The sequence below is a fragment of the Bombina bombina genome, chromosome 1 (genome assembly GCF_027579735.1).
Source record: "Bombina bombina isolate aBomBom1 chromosome 1, aBomBom1.pri, whole genome shotgun sequence".
NCBI lineage: Eukaryota > Metazoa > Chordata > Amphibia > Anura > Bombinatoridae > Bombina > Bombina bombina.
In genome coordinates this window covers 1,156,353,432-1,156,379,286 of record NC_069499.1, presented here as the reverse complement: position 1 = coordinate 1,156,379,286, position 25,855 = coordinate 1,156,353,432, and the positions used below count along the sequence as shown (strand labels likewise).

At 39.8% G+C, this 25,855-nt stretch overlaps 1 protein-coding gene across 1 annotated transcript in view; it reads left to right on the top strand.

The window, feature by feature from the left end:
* Positions 1–25,855, top strand: part of BRCA1 (BRCA1 DNA repair associated) — a 1,073,265-nt gene that overhangs the window by 941,375 nt on the left and 106,035 nt on the right. The window contains exon 18 of the mRNA XM_053699586.1: positions 20,299–20,353. Coding sequence (XP_053555561.1) covers positions 20,299–20,353 — 55 coding nt within the window. The remainder of the gene's footprint in view (positions 1–20,298; positions 20,354–25,855) is intronic.

The following is a 25,855-nucleotide window of genomic DNA, read 5'->3' as shown; positions in this document are numbered from 1 at the left end:
CAAAGTTCCATCCTTCAAGATGGCGACTATACGCTCCATTCTTCCTTTAGTACAAGAGGGTCAGTCCATGACAACCATAGATTTAAAGGATGCGTATCTTTATGTTCCCATCCACAGGCATCATCACCAATTCCTGAGATTTGCTTTTCTGTACAAACACTTTCAGTTTGTGGCTCTTCCGTTTGGCCTTGCCACAGTTCCCAGTATTTTCTCAAAGATTCTGGGGGCTCTTTTGGCAGTGATCAGGTCTCAAGGAATTGCAGTTGCACCCTACCTGGACGACTTATTGGTTCAGGCACCATCTTTTCAACAAGCAAACTCTCATACAGAGATCTTGTTGTCTTTTCTATGTTCCCACGGTTGGAAAGTGAATCTGGAAAAGAGTTTTCTTGTTCCAGCTACAAGGGTGGATTTCTTAGGGGCCATTATAGATTCCCTATCTATGAAGATTTTTCTGACAGAGGTCAGAAATTCCAAAATTCTTTCTTCTTGCCTCTCTCTTCAGTCTACTGTTCGGCCACCAGTTGCTCAATGTATGGAGGTAATTGGTCTGATGGTCACTTCCATGGACATCATTCCCTTTGCTCAATTCCATCTGAGAGCTCTGCAGTTATGGAATGGAAATCATTCAGATCTGTCTCAGAGGATAGTTCTAGATCAGTTGACAAGAGACTCTCTCCCATGGTGGTTCTCTCAGGAGCATCTGTCTCAGTGCACATGCTTTCGGAGATCTTGGGTGATTGTAACCACGGACGCCAGTCTGCTAGGCTGGGGAGCAGTCTGTTACTCAAAGGCACAGGGTAAATGGACTCGGGAGGAGTCTGCTCTACCCATAAATATCTTGGAGTTGACAGCAATTTTCTATACTCTTATGGCTTGGCCTCAGTTGTCTTAAGCCCTAAAGGATGCTTATCTTCATGTTCCTATTCCATCACAGATTCCTGAGATTTGCCTTTCTGGACAAACATTTCCAGTACGTGCCCCTTCCATTTGGTTTAGCCACGGCTCCCAGAATGTTTTCAAAGCTTCTGGGGGCTCTTTTGGCAGTGATCCGTTCTCATGGAATTGCTGTGGCACCCTACCTGGACAACATATTGGTTCAGGTGCCATCTTTTCATCAAGCAAAATTTCACACAGAGATATTGTTGTCTGTTCTTCGTTCCCACGGATGGAATGTGAATCTGGAAAAAGCTCCATTTCCCCTGCTACAAGAGTAGTGTACTTAGGGACCATAATAGATTCTCTATTGATGAAGATTTCCAGCTTTGTCCTCAAATGGGGGGTGCCAGAGTTAGATCTGATGGCCTCCCGTCATAGCGCCAAGCCTCCAAGGTACGGTTCAAGGTCAAGAGATCCGCAGGCCGTTCTGATAGATAATCTGCGGTTCCTTGGGTTTTCAGGTTGGCATACCTGTTTCCTCCGTTTGCTCTCCTTCCACAAGTCATTGCTCGTATCAAACAGGCGGGGGCGTTGGTGATTCTAATAGCCCCTGCGTGGCCTCGCAGGATCTGGTTTGCAGACCTAGTGGAGATGTTATCTCTCCCACCTTGGAGACTACCTCTGAGGAAGGACTTCCTTATTCAGGGTCCCTTCCTTCATCCAAATCTCGTTTCTCTGAAGCTGACTTGTAGATTGAACACTTAATTCTGTTTAAGCGTGGTTTTTCTGAGTCGGTCATTGAGACCATGATTCAGGTTTGCAAGCCTGTTACTAGAAAGATTTACCATAAGATATGGTGTAAATATATTTATTGGTGTGAATTCAAGGGCTACTCTTGGAGTAGAATTAGAATTCCTAGAATTGTATCTTTTCTTCCTAATGGGAAAGAGTCCACAGCCGCATTCATTACTTATGGGAAATAAGAACCTGACCACCGGGAGGAGGCAAAGACCCACCAGCCAAAGGCATAAATACTCCTCCCACTTACCCTATCCCCCAGTCATTCTTTGCCTTTCATCCCAGGAGGGTGACAGAGATGTGTCAGAAGTTTTCTTTTAAAATTATTTTACTTTTATTTCTTTTTCATATGTCTCTTATGGAGGGTGCTACCCTTTGACATGGGACGGGAGTTTTAAGTAGCCCTGTCAGTCTCTCGTGGAGGGCCTGGGCGAAAGTGAGAGTCCGGAGATGCAGTGGGAGCTTCCCCTGCGTCACCATCCCGACTCATATTCACATCTCCGTTCCAGCACTTGGCATTGCCCAAATTCGTTTCGCTACATGCTGTCTTCTCTCAAGTCCTATTCGTCACACTTGAAGGGCCGTGTTCCTGTTCCACGTTGTAAATTATAGTAAGATCTTTTCATTTTATTCCGTTATCTGTAATGTGATTAATATGACAGTTAAGTATGGGCCTCGCTGAGGCACCTTCTGCTCCGATCTGGGAATCATGGAATAATTCCTCCTTAGGGTGGATTAGTGAACTGGGAAGGGCTTTTTGTTTATCATGTTTCTTATGGGATTTAACCTGCTTGTGTATGTGCATAGGAGCTCTGCGGTCGAGACATATGCCTATGTGGCACATATTGGCTTGTTCTTTCGGTTGTGGCTTACACTGCCTAGAACTATACCTTCGGGTTATGCCTATTTTATTCAGACTTGCTTAACTTTTTATGTGGTCCTAGTTTTGCCGACCCTTTAGTGGCATGCTTTTTGGGATTTTGCGGGGCATCTGGTGGCCGGGCCCGTTTTTACGCTTTCCTGACTGAGTGGCGATGGAGGAAAGAGTCTGCTCCGCTGAGGTCTGGTCATAGGAGGTGGTGAGTGCCCCCAGCCATTGTGGGTGTCAGGTGCCAGTCGTTCCTTTTTTCCCCAATCTCTGTTTTTCTTGTGCAGTCTTAAGCCATGGAGGATTCCAATGCCGGGACTATTTTTTTATCCGATTCTGAATCATCCTCGGATGAGGATTGTAATTCTGAGTCATCCTCGAATTAGGACCGTAATATGGCCCTGTTATCGCAAGTCTGCCAATCTTTTCTTTTGTTCCTGGATAGTTTACCGGGTCCCTCGGGTTCGGGGGACCCTGGGCCTTCGGAGCCATCAGCCTCTGGGGGCTCTGCTCCTCAGAAGGCGCCTTCCCAATCGCATACTCCTTTTACTTTTTAGGTTGGCCCGATGTTAATGTCCCCTCCGCGCAGGGTGGATTGTTTCCCCTGGAGATGGCAGGACATTTTCGATTTAATATTTTTATGGCGCTGATTCGCTTCCAGGACCCTGAAGTTTCCTTGCAGTTGTGTGTCTGCCTGCCTAATCGAGGTGTTCAGACCTTGAACGGCACTATAATATTCCCCCAGGGGGTGTTTGTTCCCCCTTGTTGTTCTTTTCGTTATAGGATTGTGCAGCTGCGTGTCCTATTACGACTTTTTGACTTATTGGGGGATCCTTTCCTTTATGGTTCGAGGACTTCTCAGTTATCGCAAGGTTCTTCGATATCTAGTGGGGATGTGTCTCTCCCCGGGCGGTCTACTGTGAGTTTTCCCAGTCTTTTTTTCTGGAGGTTTCGGTTTCCGTTTGGCAAGTCCTGCAGAGACATAGTTCCTTCTGGGCGGATGCCTGCGGGCGCCCTTGTTTTTCTTTTATCCGGCACAGATTATTTTTATTTCTTTCATGTAATTAGCAAGAGTCCATGAGCTAGTGACGTATGGGATATACATTCCTACCAGGAGGGGCAAAGTTTCCCAAACCTCAAAATGCCTATAAATACACCCCTCACCACACCCACAAATCAGTTTTACAAACTTTGCCTCCTATGGAGGTGGTGAAGTAAGTTTGTGCTAGATTCTACGTTGATATGCGCTCCGCAGCAGGTTGGAGCCCGGTTTTCCTCTCAGCGTGCATTGAATGTCAGAGGGATGTGAGGAGAGTATTGCCTATTTGAATTCAATGATCTCCTTCTACGGGGTCTATTTCATAGGTTCTCTGTTATCGGTCGTAGAGATTTATCTCTTACCTCCCTTTTCAGATCGACGATATACTCTTATATATACCATTACCTCTAATGATTCTCGTTTCAGTACTGGTTTGGCTTTCTACTTCATGAGTGTCCTGGGGTAAGTAAGTCTTATTTTTGTGACACTCTAAGCTATGGTTGGGCACTTTTATATAAAGTTCTAAATATATGTGTTTAAACATTTATTTGCCTTGATTCAGGATGTTCAACGTTCCTTATTTCAGACAGTCAGTTTCATATTTGGGATAATACATATGAATAAATCAATTTTTTTCTTACCTTAAAATTTGACTTTTTTCCCTGTGGGCTGAAAATGCTTCATTTTATTGCGTCACTCTTGGCGCGGACTTTTTTGGCGCAAAAAAAATTTTTTCTTTGTTTCCGGCGTCATACTTGTCACCGGAAGTTGCGTCATTTTTTGACGTTTTTTTCCGCCAAAAGTGTCGGCGTTACCGGATGTGGCGTCATTTTTGGAGCCAAAAGCATTTAGGCGCCAAATAATGTGGGCGTCTTTTTTGGCGCTAAAAATTATGGGCGTCACTATTGTCTCCACATTATTTAAGTCTCATTGTTTATTGCTTCTGGTTGCTAGAAGCTTGTTCACTGGCATTTTTTTCCCATTCCTGAAACTGTCATTTAAGGAATTTGATCAATTTTGCTTTATATGTTGTTTTTTCTATTACATATTGCAAGATGTCCCAGATTGACCCTGAGTCAGAAGATACTTCTGGAAAATCGCTGCCTGGTACTGGATCTACCAAAGTTAAGTGTATTTCCTGTAAACTTGTGGTATCTGTTCCTCCAGCTGTTGTTTGTAATGAATGTCATGACAAACTTGTTAATGCAGATAATATTTCCTTTAGTACTGTTACATTACCTGTTGCTGTTCCATCAACATCTAATGCTCAGAGTGTTCCTGTTAACATAAGAGATTTTGTTTCTAAATCCATTAATAAGGCTATGTCTGTTATTCCTCCTTCTAGTAAACGTAAAAGGTCTTTTAAAACTTCTCATTTTTCAGATGAATTTTTAAATGAACATCATCATTCTGATTCTGATAATGATTCCTCTGGTTCAGAGGATTCTGTTTCAGAGGTTGATGCTGATAAATCTTCATATTTGTTCAAAATGGAATTTATTCGTTCTTTACTTAAAGAGGTCTTAATTGCATTAGAAATAGAGGATTCTGGTCCTCTTGATACTAAATCTAAACGTTTAAATAAGGTTTTTAAATCTCCTGTAGTTATTCCAGAAGTTTTTCCTGTCCCTGATGCTATTTCTGAAGTAATCTCCAGGGAATGGAATAATTTGGGTAATTCATTTACTCCTTCTAAACGTTTTAAGCAATTATATCCTGTGCTATCTGACAGAGTTTTGGGACAAAATCCCTAAAGTTGATGGGGCTATCTCTACTCTTGCTAACCGTGCTACTATTCCTACGGCAGATAGTACTTCCTTTAAAGATCCTTTAGATAGGAAAATTGAATCTTTTCTAAGGAAAGCTTACTTATGTTCAGGTAATCTTCTTAGACCTGCTATATCTTTAGCGGATGTTGCTGCAGCTTCAACTTTTTGGTTAGAAGCTTTAGCACAACAAGTAACAGATCATAATTCTCATAGCAGTGTTAATCTTCTTCAACATGCTAATAATTTTATTTGCGATGCCATCTTTGATATCATTAGGGTTGTTGTCAGGTATATGTCTCTAGCTATTTTAGCTAGAAGAGCTTTATGGCTTAAAACTTGGAATGCTGATATGTCTTCTAAGTCAACTTTGCTTTCCCTTTCTTTCCAGGGTAATAAATTATTTGGTTCACAGTTGGATTCTATTATCTCAAATGTTACTGGAGGAAAAGGAACTTTTTTACCACAGGATAAAAAATCTAAAGGTAAATTTAGGTCTAATAATCGTTTTCGTTCCTTTCATCACAATAAGGAACAAAAGCCTGATCCTTCACCCTCAGGAGCAGTATCAGTTTGGAAACCATCTCCAGTCTGGAATAAATCCAAATCTTTTAGAAAACCAAAGCCAGCTCCCAAGTCCACATGAAGGTGCGGCCCTCGTTCCAGCCCAGCTGGTAGGGGGCAGATTACGATTTTTCAAAGAAATTTGGATCAATTCCATTCACATTCTTTGGATTCAGAACATTGTTTCAGAAGGGTACAGAATTGGCTTCAAGATAAGGCCTCCTGCAAGAAGATGTTTTCTTTCCCGTGTCCCAGTAAATCCAGCGAAGGCTCAAGCATTTCTGAAATGTGTTTCAGATCTAGAGTTGGCTGGAGTAATTTTACCAGTTCCAGTTCTAGAACAGGGGCTGGGGTTTTACTCAAATCTCTTCATTGTACCAAAGAAGGAGAATTCCTTCAGACCAGTTCTGGATTTAAAAATATTGAATCATTATGTAAGGATACCAACATTCAAAATGATAACTATAAGGACTATCCTGCCTTTTGTTCAGCAAGAGCATTATGTGTCCACAATAGATTTACAGGATGCATATCTGCATATTCCGATTCATCCAGATCACTATCAGTTTCTGAGATTTTCTTTCCTAGACAAGCATTAACAGTTGTTGGCTCTGCCGTTTGGCCTAGCAACAGCTCCAAGGATTTTTACAAAGGTTCTCGGTGCCCTTCTGTCTGTAATCAGAGAACAGGGTATTGTGGTATTTCCTTATTTGGACGATATCTTGGTACTTGCTCAGTCTTCCCTTTTAGCAGAATCTCATACGAATCAACTTGTATCGTTTCTTCGAGATCATGGTTGGAGGATCAATTTACCAAAGAGTTCGTTGATTCCTCAGACAAGGGTAACCTTTTTAGGTTTCCAGATAGATTCAGTGTCCATGACTCTGTCGCTGACAGAGAAAAGACGTCTGAAATTGGTTTCAGCTTGTCGAAACCTTCAGTCTCTATCATTCCCTTCGGTAGCCTTATGCATGGAAATTCTAGGTCTTATGACTGCTGCATCGGACGCGATCCCCTTTGCTCGTTTTCACATGCGACCTCTTCAGCTTTGTATGCTGAACCAGTGGTACAGGGATTACACAAAGATATCTCAATTGATATCTTTAAAACCGATTGTACGACACTCTCTGACGTGGTGGACAGATCACCATCGTTTAGTTCAGGGGGCTTCTTTTGTTCTTTCGACCTGGACTGTGATTTCAACAGATGCAAGTCTGACAGGTTGGGGAGCTGTTTGGGGGTCTCTGACAGCACAAGGGGTTTGGGAATCTCAGGAGGTGAGATTACCAATCAGTATTTTGGAACTCCGTGCAATTTTCAGAGCTCTTCAGTCATGGCCTCTTCTAAAGAGAGAATCGTTCATTTGTTTTCAGACAGACAATGTCACAACTGTGGCATATATCAATCATCAAGGAGGGACTCACAGTCCTCTGGCTATGAAAGAAGTATCTCGAATACTGGTTTGGGCGGAATCCAGCTCCTGTCTAATTTCTGCGGTTCATATCCCAGGTATAGACAATTGGGAAGCGGATTATCTCAGTCGCCAAACTTTACATCCGGGCGAATGGTCTCTTCACCCAGAGGTTTTTCTTCAGATTGTTCAAATGTGGGGACTTCCAGAAATAGATCTGATGGCTTCTCATCTAAACAAGAAACTTCCCAGGTATCTGTCCAGATCCAGGGATCCTCAGGCGGAAGCAGTGGATGCATTGTCACTTCCTTGGAAGTATCATCCTGCCTATATCTTTCCGCCTCTAGTTCTTCTTCCAAGAGTAATTTCCAAGATTCTGAAGGAATGCTCGTTTGTTCTGCTGGTGGCTCCAGCATTTCCTCACAGGTTTTGGTATGCGGATCTTGTCCGGATGGCCTCTTGCCAACCGTGGACTCTTCCGTTAAGACCAGACCTTCTGTCGCAAGGTCCTTTTTTCCATCAGGATCTCAAATCCTTAAATTTGAAGGTATGGAGATTGAACGCTTGATTCTTAGTCAAAGAGGTTTCTCTGACTCTGTGATTAATACTATATTACAGGCTCGTAAATCTGTATCTAGGAAGATATATTATTGAGTCTGGAAGGCTTACATTTCTTGGTGTCTTTCTCATCATTTTTCCTGGCATTCTTTTAGAATTCCGAGAATTTTACAGTTTCTTCAGGGTGGTTTGGATAAAGGTTTGTCTGCAAGTTCCTTGAAAGGACAAATTTCTGCTCTTTCTGTTCTTTTTCACAGAAAGATTGCTAATCTTCCTGATATTCATTATTTTGTACAAGCTTTGGTTCGTATAAAGCCTGGAGTTTGAATTTGGTTCTGGGGGCTCTTCAGGCTCCTCCTTTTGAACCTATGCATTCACTGGACATTAAACTACTTTCTTGGAAAGTTTTGTTTCTTTTGGCCATCTCTTCTGCTAGAAGAGTTTCTGAATTATCTGCTCTTTCTTGTGAGTCTCCTTTTCTGATTTTTCATCAGGATAAGGCGGTGTTGCGAACTTCTTTTAAATTTTTACCTAAGGTTGTAAATTCTAACAACATTAGTAGAGGAATTGTGGTTCCTTCATTGTGTCCTAATCCTAAGAATTCTAAGGAGAGATCTTTGCATTCTTTGGATGTAGTTAGAGCTTTGAAATATTATGTTGAAGCTACAAAAAATTTCCGAAAGACTTCTAGTCTTTTTGTTATCTTTTCCGGTTCTAGGAAAGGTCAGAAGGCCTCTGCCATTTCTTTGGCATCTTGGTTGAAATCTTTAATTCATCATGCTTATGTTGAGTCGGGTAAAACTCCGCCTCAAAGGATTATAGCTCATTCTATTAGGTCAGTTTCTACTTCCTGGGCGTTTAGGAATGAAGCTTCGGTTGATCAGATTTGCAAAGCAGCAACTTGGTCTTCTTTGCATACTTTTACTAAATTCTACCATTTTGATGTGTTTTCTTCTTCTGAAGCAGTTTTTGGTAGAAAAGTACTTCAGGCAGCTGTTTCAGTTTGATTCTTCTACTTATAATTTCAGTTTTTTTCATTATAAGATTTAAACTTTATTTTGGGTGTGGATTATTTTCAGCGGAATTGGCTGTCTTTATTTTATCCCTCCCTCTCTAGTGACTCTTGCGTGGAAGATCCACATCTTGGGTATTCATTATCCCATACGTCACTAGCTCATGGACTCTTGCTAATTACATGAAAGAAAACATAATTTATGTAAGAACTTACCTGATAAATTCATTTCTTTCATATTAGCAAGAGTCCATGAGGCCCACCCTTTTTTTTGTGGTGGTAATGATTTTTTTGTATAAAGCACAATTATTCCAATCTCTTATTTTTATGCTTTCGCACTTTTGTCTTATCACCCCACTTCTTGGCTATGCGTTAAACGGATTTGTGGGTGTGGTGAGTAGTGTATTTATAGGCATTTTGAGGTTTGGGAAACTTTGCCCGTCCTGGTAGGAATGTATATCCCATACGTCACTAGCTCATGGACTCTTGCTAATATGAAAGAAATGAATTTATCAGGTAAGTTCTTACATAAATTATGTTTTCTGTTTTCCCTATGGGAATTCTGGGATGGCTTTATTTAAGTTCTTCTATGGAAGTTCCCGGATTTATTCCGGAGTTTTGTGTGTGACCTGTTACTTTCCCTTTCCTCCGCCCCTGGGAGCTTTTTAGGCTCTGATGGGATTTTGGATTGACTTCTCCGGTGTTGTCACTGGTGCCCTGGTTGTCTTTATCTCCCCTTGGGAGGTTGGGCCTGTGGTGGGCTCAGTTCTTGGAGCCCTGTGCCTCGGGGCTACAGATTAGGATTTTTTTCCATTATGGACTCATGCTGCGGATGTTTTTCGCAGTATCTCTTGTGTCCTCCTTGGATTTTGTATCAAGGTTCTTTTTCCTCATTGAGATAGCCTGCCAGCTGCTCCGGCTTGGGGTGTGTCGCCTTGGGCGCTGACTTATGGAAGTCTGGTTTCCTCCTTTATGATTCTGGCGTGGGTCTCGGGGAAGAGTCTACAGTTCTATCAGTCTAGCTCTTTATCCTATCTGTATGTCCCTGTTATGCCCCTGGGATTTGGGGTTGGGTCAGGATGGGTCCTATTGTCTCCCTTTTAGGGAGTCTGGGGTATTTTCAGATAGATACCTTTGTGGAGGATGGGCTCAGGGCCTTTTTGTTAAGGGGTTCCCTTTTCTTATTCCTCTTTCGTGTCTAGGACTAGCTCTAGCTCGTTTTGACCTCTTTTTCCCGTTTGTCTCTGCCTTCTGCAGACTTTGTCACGACGCATGGGTTGGGCTTGTTGGTCACCTTGCTTCTTGTGTTAAGGGGGCTTGAGCGGTTGCTCTCAGTCTTGACCCTTTTGTTGGGTTCTGGGAGGTTTGTATTTCTTTCTGTCCTAGGATTTGCGCTGGTCACTCAACACTTTGGGCATTCTGTGCCTGTACAATCATTTGTAAATTGGTTGGGTGCCCTGGGTGGGTACACGTGCTTCCTGTCTCGCGTTTTTCTGAGGGACTTTTGTCTCTTTTGGATTAGCTTTGCTGCCTAGTAAGCTGAAGGTTTGCTGTTGGGAAACAGCTGCAGTTATTTTACCTTGTTTGCTGGCAAGCTATTGAGCCTAGGTGGCCTAGTGGTTAGCGTGTCTGTCTAGCAAGCTGCAGTTCTTGAGTTTGTACTCAGCTGCGATTACTTGATATTTTATATCTGATACCTGTGGGCTTGCCCTTAGGGATTGTGTCCTCGGGTCTCTGGGGTTTTCCCGGGGTCTGGTCGCTTTGCTCAAGCGTGCCTGGTGGTCCTTCCCTTCCTTTTGTGTAGGGGTGGGGTTTCTGTTGGTCAGCTATTTTGGCCTAAGGTTAGCTTTGCTACCAAGCTTGCAGAAGGTTGTTGTCTCCAGGGCAACTGTTGCTCCTTGAACGCTAGCATGCACTTTAGGGTCCCTTGTGAGGTGTTTTTCTGATCCCTCTGGGGGAGTTGGGATCTCTTTGTTCAGAAGGGTTAATCAGGAAGGATGTTCCGCTGCTCTGCGGCCTATAGTGGTGTAGTGTTCTGCGCAGTTTCAGTTGCGCAGGAGCGGGATGTTTCATATCCGTTTTCAGATGGGGGCTCTGCTTATTTTTGCGCCACTAGTTTTTGTCATCCTTTTCCTGTCTCTCTCCTGAGTTTTTCTCCAGCTATGGAAATTTTTCCTTGCTTGTGAGGCTTCCTCAGTCTCTTGTGGTCTGGGGTGTGGGACTTGGTCTGTTTTCCCCTGCTCACTGGGGTGGGGGTTTTTCCTTCACTTCCTCGTTTAAATGGCAACGCGTGTCCACACTGTCTCGCTGTTTTTGCGTTTGTTGGTCCTTGATATTCGTTTGTTTCTCTCTGGTCCTTTCTTGACTTTTCATATAGTCTGTTCGGGTGTAGCCTACTGAGTGGCTCCAGGTTGTCTCTTTGTTACCCTGGACGTTGTTCCTTTTCTTCTGTCTTGTCTCTTCCCTCTTAGAATTTTTAGTCGGGTCCCTCACTTGGTTGAGGGGCTGCAGCGGGGTTGTTGCCCCTGACAGATGCTGTCCTTGAGGTGGTTGCTCTTGGTTGGGCCCACTCGTGGTTCTATCTAGCTTCTTTGGACTGTTGGTAGATTTGTGTTTCTGGGACCGCTTTTTTCAAAATGTTTGTTGATCCCTGTTTCGGATGAACTGGGACTTTGTTTTCTTGGGAATCTGTTTTTAGGTTGGTGCCTTTATTGGTCCGCCTCTTACCCTCCGGTTTTGGCATTCTGTGTCCTCTTTGGCTTGGGTATAAATTTCCCATAAGTAATGAATGCGGCTGTGGACTCTTTCCCATTAGGAAGAAAAACATAAATTATGCTTACCTGATAATTTCCTTTTTTCCGTGGGAAAGAGCCCGCAGGTTTTTTAGGTTTTTTTTCTTGTTTTTTTGTTTTGTTTTGTTTTTTTGAGGCGTTGTTTATTATCTTCTAGCACCCTTTCACCTTGATGCTTGTTCCACTGTTCCTCGGCTGAATGACTGGGGGATAGGGGAAGTGGGAGGAGTATTTATGCCTTTGGCTGGTGGGTCTTTGCCTCCTCCTGGTGGCCAGGTTCTTATTTCCCATAAGTAATGAATGTGGCTATGGACTCTTTCCCATGGAAGAAAAGGAAATTATCAGGTAAGCATAATTTGTTTCTTTCATGTAATTAGCAAGAGTCCATGAGCTAGTGACGTATGGGATATACATTCCTACCAGGAGGGGCAAAGTTTCCCAAACCTTAAAATGCCTATAAATACACCCCTCACCACACCCACAATTCAGTTTTACAAACTTTGCCTCCCATGGAGGTGGTGAAGTAAGTTTGTGCTAGATTCTACGTTGATATGCGCTTCGCAGCAGGCTGGAGCCCGGTTTTCCTCTCAGAGTGCAGTGAATGTCAGAGGGATGTGAAGAGAGTATTGCCTATTTGAATTCAATGATCTCCTTCTACGGGGTCTATTTCATAGGTTCTCTGTTATCGGTCGTAGAGATTCATTTCTTACCTCCCTTTTCAGATCGACGATATACTCTTATATATACCATTACCTCTACTGATTCTCGTTTCAGTACTGGTTTGGCTTTCTACTACATGTAGATGAGTGTCCTGGGGTAAGAAAGTCTTATTTTCTGTGACACTCTAAGCTATGGTTGGGCACTTTTATATAAAGTTCTAAATATATGTGTTTAAACATTTATTTGCCTTGATTCAGGATGTTCAATATTCCTTATTTCAGACAGTCAGTTTCATTATTTGGGATAATGCATTTGAATAATAAAAAATTTTCTTACCTTAAATTTGACTTTTTCCTGTGGGCTGTTAGGCTCGCGGGGGCTGAAAATGCTTCTTTTTATTGCGTCATTCTTGGCGCAAAAAATTTCTTTGTCATTTCCGGCGTCGTACTTGTCTCCAGAAGTTGTTTGTGATTGTGTAATTTTTTTGACGTTTTGCGCCAAAAATGTCGGCGTCGCCGGATGTGGCATCATTCTTTACGCCAATAGCATTTAGGCGCCTAATAATGTGGGCGTCTTTTTTGGCGCTAAAAAATATGGGCGTCATTATTGTCTCCACATTATTTAAGTCTCATTGTTTATTTGCTTCTGTTTGCTAGAAGCTTGTTCATTGGCATTTTTTCCCATTCCTGAAACTGTCATTTAAGGAATTTGATAGATTTTGCTTTATATGTTGTTTTTTCTATTACATATTGCAAGATGTCTCAGATTGACCCTGGATCAGAAGCTACTTCTGGAAAAACGCTTGACTGAGTTCAGTCCTACCAAAGCTAAGTTCATTTATTTTAAATGTTATGAATGTTTATCTTTAGCTATGGTTTGTAATAGGTTATCATGATAAACTTTTACATGCAGAATCCATTAGTATTTATGCTTTATATATTGCCATTCTTTTTACATCTTATGTACAAGAAATATTTAGAAGATTTTTAAGAAATATTTTTCTGATTCTATTTTAAAGGCTTTGTCTGACTTTGTGCCTTCTAATAAAATTTTTAGGTCTTTTTCAACTTTTTTTAATTATTGAAGTTTCAAATGACCAACAACATACTGATTTATCCTTCTCTGATGATGTTTTTTCTCATTCAGAATTTTCTTCATCAGATATTGACACTAACAAATCTACTTTTTTATTAAAGTACATTTGTTCTTTGTTGAAAAGGTGTTGATTATTTTGGACATTAAGGTAACTAGTTCTTTTTCAAGACTAGCTAACACTATTTCTGCTTATTTATTCTTCTGTGTTTTCAGAGGGTTTTTTCCAATTCCTTATACTAGGGAATAGAATAGGCTGAGAATTTTCTTTTATTCCTTCTTCAAAGGTTTTAAACTATACTCTTTGTCGGCAGTTTAATTCAATTTGGAGGGTTCTCCAATTTATTGGGGCTATCTCTACTCCTACTAATTATGCTATTGTTTCTATAGCAAAATAGTATTTATTTTCCTTTAGATGGTTGTATCTTATTTATGGAAAATTATTTAGTTTCAGGTACTTTTCTTGAACCTATGATTTATTTGGATGTTGCAATTGCTTCATTTTTTCTGTTTACTTTAAGTTCAAGTATCAGATTATGATTTATTTTAGCATTGTTAAAGGGACAAAATTTACTAGACTAGGTGCTGTTGCATTTGTCTTGTTGTTTTGCATTTATTGATTATGCAAGTCCACTGTATTGTCTGGTCCTTTAACTGGACTATCATGCTAATAATTTCATTTGTGTCTTCATTTTATTGAATATTTTCGCAAATGAGGTTTAATCTATGTCTTTAGCTGTTTGAGCTAGAAGAATTTTGTGATTTCTAAAAATCCATATTTCTTTTGTTCTAAGATAATCAATTATTTGTTTTATAATTGGATTCAATTCTTAACTGTTACTCTGGGCTTCAAGATTGAGTTCTTAGACTAAAACTTTAAGCTTATACCAGTTTGGTTGTTCTTATTATGGAATGAATTCCTGAATTCTTTCCCAAGTAACATGTTTTTAATTGGAAAATGTTTCCGTTCAAAATCAGCTCCCTTAAATTGCGATGTATGTGCCGTATTCCAGCTTGGCTGGCAAGGGGCAGGTTAAGACTTTTTTGAAATTTATTTGGTTCTATTCGGTCCAAATTTCTTTGATTTTATTCCAGTAAGGCTAACACTTTCTTTAAGTGTGTTTCGGTCCTATTTATTTTGGGTACTGTTGAAGTATGGCTGGTCACCCGTGGGGTTCAAGCGCTGCTCAGACCTGGAATCTTCTGGGGTATTTCTTCCAGTTCCATTTTTAGGAACTGGGTTTTGGAGTTTTTATTCAAACTATTCTGCCTTTTTTTGGTCAGTGATAGCATTATTTGTTTTCTTTAGATACAATAAATGCATATTTTTTCTGTATTCATTCAATTATTTTCTGAGGATGCGGAATCTCATATGATTCACTTTGTTCTTCAGGACATAGTTAGAGGATCTTTTTTTTTCAAAAGCTCTTGATTCCTCTCACAAGGGTCACCTTTTTTGGGTTTCCAGATAGTTTGTGTCACTGTCTTTGTCTCTATCAGACAAGGGACAATTTTATTGGGTTCCGTCTGTCGGTACCTTTAGTCTCTATTATTTCCTTCAGTTGCTATATATGCATAGAAGTTTTAGGTCTTATGGCCACAGCATTGGATTCAATTCCATTTGCTCATTTTCAATAGAAAGAACCTTTCCAGTCTTTTATGCTGAATTATGGTGCAGGGATTCTAGGATTTCGCATTTTAAATCTTCAAATCCTAATATTTATCTCTCTTGATTTGGTGGTTAAGATCACCATCATTTAGTTCTACAGGTCTCTTCGTTTCTTTCAACCTGGACCATGATCTCTACAGATGTGAGTCTTTTTGGTTGGGAGGCTGTCTGAGGATCTCTGTCAGCACAAGGGGTTTGGAAATCTCAGGAGGCGAGATTACCATTTGATATTTTAGAACTCCGTGTTTTCTCAGAGTTTTTCAGTTAGTTTCTTTTTGAGGAAGAGACGTTTATTGTTTTTCAGACAATATCACAACTATGGTCTATGTCAATCATCAGGGTAGGACTATCAGTCCTTAGGCTGTGACAGAAGTGTCTCGGATATTAGCTTAGGCTAAATCCAGCTCCTATCTAAATTCTGTGGGTTTTTTCCCAGGTATAGATATTTGGGAAGCGGATTATCTCTGTTAATCAAGCTTTACATCCGGGAGAATGGTCTCTCATACCAAGATATGTTTTTAAATTTTTCAGATGTGAGCATTTCTAGAAATAGATCTGTTGGCATCTCACCTGAATAAAGAACTTCCCAGGGGCCTATTCAGGTCCGGGGATCCTCAGGCGGAAGTAGTGTATGCATTGACATTTCTTTGGAAATTATCTTTTTGCCTATTTCTTTCCGCCTCTAGTTCTTCTTCCAAAGTGATTTCCAAAATTCTTATGGAGTATTTGTTTGTTATGCTGGTGGCTCCAGCATGGCCTCTCAGGTTTTGGTATGCGGATTTCATTCGGATGGCCAGTTGCCAACCTTGAACACTTCCGTTTAAACCAGACCTTCTTTCTCAAGGCCCATTTTTTCCATCAGGATCTCAAATCATTAAATTTGAAGGCACGGAGATTGAACGCTTGGTTTCAGGCTCGTAAATCTGTCTCTAGAAAGATTTCTTATTGAGTCTGGAAGACCTACTTTTCTTGGCATTCTTTTAAAATTCATAGAATTTTATTATTTTTTTCAGGTTGGTTTGGATATGGTTTTGTCTGCAGTTCTTGTTAGGACAAATCTCTACTCTTTCTGTTCTTTTTTCACAGAAAGATTGCTAATCATCCTGATATTCATTGTTTTGTTCAGGCTTTGGTCCGTATCAAGCCTGTCATTAATTCAATCTCTCCTCTTTGGAGTCTCAATTTGGTGCTGAGGGCTTTACAGGCTCCTCCGTTTTGAAACTATGCATTTTCTGAACATTAAATTACTTTCTTGGAAAAGTATTGTTCCTTTTGGTTATTTCTTCTGCTAGAAGAATTTTTGTGTAATCTGCTCTTTTTTGTGAATATCTTTTTCTGATTTTTCATCAGGATAAGGCAGTGTTACTTCCTGATATTCATCATTTTTTGCAGGTTTTGATTCGTATCAAACCTGTCATTAAGCCAATTTCTCCTCCTTGGAGTCTTATTTGGGTTCTGAAGGTTTTTCAGGCTCTTCTATTTGAGCATATGCTTGCTCTGGACATTAATTGCTTTCATGGAAAGTATTGTTCTTTTTGGACATCTCTTCAGCTAGAACAGCTTTTGAATTATCTGTTCTTTCTTGTGAATCTCTTTTTTCTGATTTTTTTCATCAGGAAAAGGTGGTTTTTGCTGTCCTCATTTCAATTCTTACCTAAAGTTGTAAATTCTAACAAACATTAGGGAGGAATTATTCTTTTCCTAAGACGACTTTGGTGAGATTCTTACTTTCTATGTTGAAGCTATTCAGATTTCAGATAGACTTCTAGTCTATTTTTTATCTTTTCTGGTTTTAGGAAGGTCAAAAAGCTTCTGCCATTTATTTGGCATCTTGCTTAAACTTTTGATTCATCATGCTTATTTGGAGTCGGGTGGATTCCCGCCTTGGAGGATTACGGCTCATTCTACTAGGTAAGTTTCTACTTCCTGGGCTTTTTAAAGAATGAAGCTTCTGTTGATCAGATTTGCAAAGCAATGACTTGGTCTTCTTTGCATACTTTTACTATGTTCTACCATTTTGATGTTTTCTCTTCTTTAGAAGCAGTTTTGGTAGAATGGTACTTCAGGCAGCTGTCTCAGTTTGATTCTTCTGCTTATAATTTCAGTTTTTTTCATTATAAAACTTGAAACTTTTTTTGATTTGGGTAGTGGATTCATATTTCAGCGGAATTGGCTGTCTTTATTTTTATCCCTCCCTCTCTAGTGACTCTTGCGTGGAAGTTCCACATCTTGGGTATTTATTATCCCATACGTCACTAGCTCATGGACTCTTGCTAATTACATGAAAGAAAACATAATTTATGTAAGAACTTACCTGATAAATTCATTTCTTTCATATTGGCAAGAGTCCATGAGGCCCACCCTTTTTTGTGGTGGTTATGATTTTTTTGTATAAAGCACAATTATTCCAATTCCTTATTTTTTTGATGCTTTCACTCCTTTCTTATCACCCCACTTCTTGGCTATTCGTTAAACTGAATTGTGGGTGTGGTGAGGGGTGTATTTATAGGCATTTTAAGGTTTGGGAAACTTTGCCCCTCCTGGTAGGAATGTATATCCCATACGTCACTAGCTCATGGACTCTTGCTAATATGAAAGAAATGAATTTATCAGGTAAGTTCTTACATAAATTATGTTTTTTCTTCAGGAAGCCCTGGAGAAGGGATTGTCAGTCAGTACCCTGAAGGGTCAGATTTCTGCTTTATCAGTTTTACTACATAAACGTTTGGCAGATGTGCAATCTTTTAGTCAGGCCTTGGTCAAAATCAGGCCTGTCTTTAAGTCTGTTGCTCCTCCTTGGAGCCTTAACCTTGTTCTTAAAGCTTTACTGCTGGCTCCGTTTGAGCCGTTCCATTCCGTAGACATTAAGTTTTTATTTTGGAAGGTTTTGTTTCTTGTTTCTATCTCTTCTGCTCGAAGAGTCTCGGAACTCTCAGCTCTGCAGTGTGATTCCCCTTATCTTACTTTTCATGCTGATATGGCGATTCTTCGTACTAAGTTAGGCTTCCTTCCTAAGGTTGTTTCTAATAGAAATATCAACCAGGAAATTGTAGTTCTCTCTCTGTGTCTTAATCCTTCTTCCAAAAAATGTTTGTTACACAATTTGGATGTTGTACGTGCTCTTAAATTCTACTTACAGGTGACTAAGGATTTTCGCCAGTCCTCTGCCCTCTTTGTCTGTTTCTGTGGGAAATGTAAAGGTCAGAAAGCTACTGCTACTACTTTCTTTTTGGTTACGAAGTATAATTCGTTTGGCTTATGAGACTGCTGGGCAGCAGCCTCCTGAGAGAATTACAGCTTATTCCACAAGAGCTGTTTCCTTTTCTTGGGCTTTCAAAAATGAAGCTTCTGTGGAACAAATTTGCAAGGCTGCAACTTGGTCTTCTCTACATATTTTTTCCAAATTTTATATTTTTGCCTCAGCTGACGCTTTTTTTGGGAGAAAGGTTCTTCAAGCGGTGGTGCCTTCTGTTTAGGACTGCCTGCCTTGTCCCTCCCTATTTATCCGTGTCCTCTAGCTTGGGTATTGGTTCCCAACAGTAATTACTCAAGCCGTTGACTCACCATATCTTAGGAAAGAAAAACTAAATTTATGCTTACCTGTTAAATTTATTTATTTCCGGATATGGTGAGTCCACGGCCCCACCCTTTATTTTAAGACAGTAATTCTTTTGACTATAACCTCAGGCACCTCTACACCTTGTGTTGCTCTTTTTTCTCTATTTCCCTTCGGTCAAATGACTGGGGGTTGTGGGTAAGGGAGTGATACTTAACAGTTTAACTGTGGTGCTCTTTGCCTCCTCCTGCTGGCCAGGAGTGATATTCCCAACAGTAATTACTCAAGATGTGGACTCACCATATCCGGAAATAAATTTATCAGGTAAGCATAAATTTGTTTTGTTTTTACCTCTGTCATTACCTTGTAGCTAAGCCTCTGATGACTGCCCCCTTATCTCAGTTCATTTGACAGACTTGCATTTTAGTAAATCAGTGCTGACTCTTAGATAAATCCTCAGGAGTGAGCATGTTATCTATATGGCACACATGAACTAGCGCTGTCTAGCTGTGAAAAACTGTCAAAATGCACTGAAAAGAGGCGACCTTCAAGGGCTTAGAAATTAGCATATAAGCGTACCTAGGTTTAGCTTTCAACAAAGTATACCAAGAGAATAAAGCAGATTTGATGATAAACGTAAATTTGACAGTTGTTTAAAATTGCATGTTCTATCTGAATCATGAAAGTTTAATTTTGACTAGACTGTCCCTTTTATTCCCCATGCAAGACACCACAGGTGGATTGTGCAACTGCTACTCCTAATTGGCTCACTCAGGATGTTATCTCTGTGTATAACTCCTTTGTGCGGGTTAAGCCCACAGTTATCTAGGTTCTGTGGTGCATGAAATTACAGATAGAAAACCCTTTATCCAAACTGCTTGGGAAAATATTTGGATTTTGGAGTAGTTTGGCTTTTGGAATATATACATCTTTAAAATGGAACAGTTTGGATAGGGGATGGAATCAAGTGTAAACAATATCTTATATCATTTAGACAGTATTGCATATCATTATACATGCAAAGGTAGTTTATATCATTATTAATACTTTTGTAGAAATAGTACCCTCAGAAAGATAGTACAGTACTGTAATCAGAAAGGTAATATTTGTTGTATTAAATAAATATAGACTATTATTTGCATTTTAAAACACACAAATCAAACCAAAAACACAGACAGAAAAGACTTATAGGCAGGGAAAATAGTTACTTCTGAAAAAAATTTTTTTTTTAAAATGTTAATTTAAAAGTTTCGATTTTGGAATTCCTGATTTGGTGATTTGTACCTGTATTGCATTTAGAATACACCTTTAGTTCACACTGGTGGCTTTCCATAGCAGCCCAAGCAAATACACTTCCGTGTCCATTTTTTTATGTCAGAAAATGTTCACTGCTCTAGACAGAGAAGTATATCATGAGACCCTTTTTGTAAGAGAATAAAATAGGGCGCACTGCTGTTAGAAGCCCTCCAGCATTAGAGATTGAAAAAAAGACTTTGTTTTTGCAACTACAAACACAGATGCTGATTCCAGGCAAAAATAGGAATAATTTATTTACCTGACTCTTTAGTGTGGGTTTGATTTTAAGTCTTTTACACTGTGGTTTTTACATATCTTAATCACTTTTTCCCAACCAGCTCCTAAAGGATTTTGAAATTTGCTGCCATGGACTTTTCACAGACCTGAATACTGGTAAGTTTCTATTGCATGCAATATGCTCAATACACTGGTGTAACTATTAATACTATAATCTGATTGGCCTTTTAGTGTGATCCCATTGATTTTTTTCAGCATGTGAGCCATATATACATTTTCAATTTTCTTGCACTTCAAACACCATAACATAACTTTTTTTGGGACATTAGCAGGCTTCAGTCGTTTAATCTAATTGGGACCTTATTGGGTCCTATAAAAATACAGATAACTACCATATTAACTTCAGATGCATTGCTATCATGTTTGGTTCCTCAAATGTGTTAAATAACTAGTAAATAATGCTCTGTCAAATATGAAATTGCTTCTTAGAGTTTGAATGCCCCTTTAAGTGGTTTTGTATAATATTTCTCACATAACAGCTTAATGGCCTAAACAGTTTAACTGTTACCTAGCAATAGTTGTTGCTAGGCAACAGTTAAACAGTTTTAGGCTAATAAGCTCCCATATGAGAAATATTCTACAAATCCCCTTAAAGGGACATTCAACTCTTAACAATTTCATATTTGGCAAGCAGTATTTATGTATTAAAAGTAATAAAGGGGGGGCGGCTCCCTAAGATGGCTGCAAGTTTTCATGGCTCCATGGAAAACCTCCTTGAATAACTATTTTGCAGCTAACATCCTAAGCCATCTGCATCTCCCTTGACACTCGTGTTGTCCGGGAATCACAGCAGACAGAAGACAAGTTACCACTTCTACCCCGGAAGGCACATTTACTGGTTAAACAGGGATTCCCCCTGTAATAGAAAACTGCTCTTTGAATTGTAATAGTAAAGCGGACCTCACCACAGAACCCTTTAACCCTAAGCTTGGAACCACATACGAGAAAATATACCTAGGGGCAAATAATGGCTTCAGAGACCGGTGATTTTGTGCATTCTCTGGTCCCTGCTCTTGCTGCGCAGCTATTGCCTGCCTTTGACAGATTGGAAGCGGCAATGCAGCAGTTGATGGCGCAGTTTCAAGTTTCAGACCTGTCTGACACGGAGAGGACACAGAGCAAAGTCATAAATGTTTCCTACACTTCTGCCGACATCCCCTCTAGCAAGCCTACAAGCCATTGTGTAGAAATTGAATCTGTACAGTCTGCATGTAATCTGAAGATCTTTAGAGTTGCTTGTGACACAGAACGGGAAGGTATGCCTACAGCACCTATTGAAATGCATGACATTTTCAGTAAACAACATGAGACTGCTATTTTCTCTATGGAATATTGCCTGCCAGTTCAACTTTACCTGTATCTGACAAATCTTTTCAGGGATTATAGCATCTATGACCCTCCCCCTTTTGCTGGTCCCGCTCCACCAGAGACACAACATTCCAGCATGCAGACTCTGAGAAGACAGCTTCAATTATGGGTGTTCTGTTCACTGTCAGCGTGTAATAAACTGCATGAGTGTGGGAGCACAAGCTGTTTTGATCTTCTGCGTAACTTGTATCCCCAGAGAGGAGTCGGCTAGTCAGTTTCACACTGTGATTTATGTTTGAGCCGGTCACCTTTTACAAGCTCATTTAACTTAAGCTATTTATATATAGACGGCACTGCATTATAACATTCTCCTCCTTATGTTATGCTAATTGACATTAGTATTCTCCTAAGCCCCAGAAAGTAGTAGATGTGTTTGAATGGGCATATCTTATTGACCAGCTTTCATATGCTCCACGACACTTCTGTACACATTATGTTTTGAACTATTGCACTGTTATAAGTTTTGTGACATCAGCAAAATCTGATTATCTAACATTATAGCACATATACAGTTCAATCTGAGTCAACACTATTATAAGAATCAGCCAATTAAGCAGCTTAGCAAAGGTTTCTTGTCTCACTGAAGTATTAGATATATTAAGTGCAAAGTCTAATGTCTCTGACTGGTGTGGTCCACGTATTAACCTTTTAACCCCTTAATGACAGAGGACTTACCAGGTACGTCATGGAAAAACATTCCCTTAATGACAATTGACGTACCTGGTACGTCCTCTGTTGTTAGAAGCGCTGGAAGCGATCATGATCGCTTCCAGCTGCTTACAAGGGATTGTAGTGATGCCTCAATATTGAGGCATCACTGCAATCCCTTATTTCTTTCATGTAATTAACAAGAGTCCATGAGCTAGTGACGTATGGGATATACATTCCTACCAGGAGGGGCAAAGTTTCCCAAACCTTAAAATGCCTATAAATACACCCCTCACCACACCCACAAATCAGTTTTACAAACTTTGCCTCCAAGGGAGGTGGTGAAGTAAGTTTGTGCTAGATTCTACGTTGATATGCGCTCCGCAGCAAGTTGGAGCCCGGTTTTCCTCTCAGCGTGCAGTGAATGTCAGAGGGATGTGAAGAGAGTATTGCCTATTGAATGCAGTGATCTCCTTCTACGGGGTCTATTTCATAAGGTTCTCTGTTATCGGTCGTAGAGATTCATCTCTTACCTCCCTTTTCAGATCGACGATATACTCTTATATTTACCATTTCCTCTACTGATTCTCGTTTCAGTACTGGTTTGGCTTTCTACAAACATGTAGATGAGTGTCCTGGGGTAAGTAAGTCTTATTTTCTGTGACACTCTAAGCTATGGTTGGGCACTTTATTTATAAAGTTCTAAATATATGTATTCAAACATTTATTTGCCTTGACTCAGAATGTTCAACTTTCCTTATTTCCAGACAGTCAGTTTCATATTTGGGATTATGCATTGAATTATCATATTTTTTCTTACCTCAAAAATTTGACTTTTTTCCCTGTGGGCTGTTAGGCTCGCGGGGGCTGAAAATGCTTCATTTTATTGCGTCATTCTTGGCGCGGACTTTTTTGGCGCAAAAATTCTTTTCCGTTTCCGGCGTCATACGTGTCGCCGGAAGTTGCGTCATTTTTTGACGTTATTTTGCGTCAAAGATGTCGGCGTTCCGGATGTGGCGTCATTTTTGGCGCCAAAAGCATTTAGGCGCCAAATAATGTGGGCGTCTTTTTTGGCGCTAAAAAATATGGGCGTCATTTTTGTCTCCACATTATTTAAGTCTCATTATTTATTGCTTCTGGTTGCTAGAAGCTTGTTCACTGGCATTTTTTTCCCATTCCTGAAACTGTCATTTAAGGAATTTGATCAATTTTGCTTTATATGTTGTTTTTTTCTTTTACATATTGCAAGATGTTCCACGTTGCAACTGAGTCAGAAGATACTACAGGAAAATCACTGCACAGTGCTGGAGCTACCAAGCTAAGTCTGCTATAAACTTTTGGTATCTGTTTCTCCAGCTGTTATTTGTATTGCATGTCATGTCAAACTTATTAATGCAGATAAAATTTCCTTTAGTACTGTTACATTACCTGTTGCTGTCCGTCAACATCTAATTTTCAGAGTGTTCCTGATAACATAAGAGATTTTATTTTTTAAATCCATTAAGAAGGCTATGTCTGTTATTTCTCCTTCTAGTATACATAAAAGTCTTTTAAAACTTCTCTTTTTTTCAGATGAATTTTTAAATGAACATCATCATTCTGATACTGATAATGGTTCTTCTGGTTCAGAGGTTTCTGTCTCAGAGGTTGATGCTGATAAATCTTTGTATTTGTTCAAGATGGAATTTATTCGTTCTTTACTTAAAGAAGTGTTATTTGCATTAGAAATAGAGGATTCTGGTCCTCTTGATACTAAATGTAAACGTTTAAATAAGGTTTTTAAATCTCCTGTAGTTATTCCAGAAGTATTTTATCTCCCTGATGCTATTTCTGAAGTAATTTCCAGGGAATGGAATAATTTGGGTAATTTATTTACTCCTTCTAGACGTTTAAGCAAATTATATCCTGTGCCATCTGACAGATTAGAGTTTTTTGGGACAAAAATCCCTAAGGTTATGGGGCTGTCTCTACTCCTGCTAATGTACTACTATTCCTACGGCAGATAGTACTTCATTTAAGGATCCTTTAGATAGGAAAATTGAATCCTTTCTAAGAAAAGCTTACTTATGTTCAGGTAATCTTCTTAGACCTGCTATATTTTTAGCGGATGTTGCTGCAGCTTCAACTTTTTGGTTAGAAGCTTTAGCGCAACAAGTAACAGATCATAATTTTATAGCATTATTATTATTCTATAACATGCTAATAATTTTATTGGTGATACCATCTTTTGATATCATTAGAGTTGATGTCAGGTATATGTCTCTAGCTATTTTAGCTAGAAAAGCTTTATGGATTAAACTTGGAATGCTGACATGTCTTCTAAGTCAACTTTGCTTTCCCTTTCTTTCCAGGGTAAATAATCATTTCGTTCCTTTCCTCACAACAAGGAACAAAAGCCTGATCCTTCATCCTCAGGAGCGGTATCAGTTTGGAAACTATTTCCAGTTTGGAATATATCCAAGCCTTATAGAAACCTATAGCCAGCTCCTAAGTACCTATGAAGGTGCGGCCCTTATTCCAGCTCAGCTGGTATGGGGCAGATTACGTTTTCTTCAAAGAAATTTGGATCAATTCCGTTCTTAATCTCTGGTTTCAGAAACATTGTTTCAGAAAGGTACAGAATTGGCTTCAAGTTAAGGCCTCCGGCTAAGAGATTCTTTTCTTTCCCGTGTCCCAGTCGACACAGCAAGGCTCAGCATTTCTGAAATGTGTTTCAGATCTAGAGTTGGCTGGAGTATTTATGCCAGTTCCAGTTCTGGAACAGGGGCTGGGGTTTTATTTTATCTCTTCATTGTACCAAAGAAGGTCAATTCCTTCAGACCAGTTCTGGATCTATCATTATTGAATCGTTATGTTAGGATACCAACATTCAAGATGGTTACTATAGGACTATCCTGCCTTTTGTTTAGCAAGGGCATTATATGTCTACAATAGATTTACAGGATGTGTATCTGCATATTCCGATTCATCCAGATCACTTTTAGTGTCTGAGATTCTCTTTTTAGACAAGCATTACCAGTTTTGTGGCTCTACTGTTTGGCCTAGCCTCAGTTCCAAGAATTTTTTTTCAAAGGTTCTCGGTGCCCTTCTTTCTGTAATCAGAGAATAGGGTTTTGGTATTTCCTTATTTGGACGATATCTTGGTACTTGCTCAGTCTTCTCATTTTCGAAGAATCTCATACGAATCGACTTGTGTTGTTTCTTCAAGTTCATGGTTGGAGGATCAATTTACCAATCAGTTCATTGATTCCTCAGACAAGGGTAACCTTTTTAGGTTTCTAGATAAATTCAGTGTCTATGACTCTGTCCTTGTCAGACAAGAGAAGTTTAACATTGATATCAGCTTGTCAAAACCTTCAGTCACAATCATTCCCTTTGGTAGCCTTATGCATGGAAATGTTGGGTCTTAGGACTGCCGCATCAGATGCGATCTCCTTTGCTCGTTTTCACATGCGACCTCTTCAGCTCTGTATGCTGAACAAATGGTGCAGGGATTACTCAAAGATATCTCAATTAATATCTTTAAACCGATTTTACGACACTCTCTGACATGGTGGACAGATCACCATCGTTCAGTTCAGG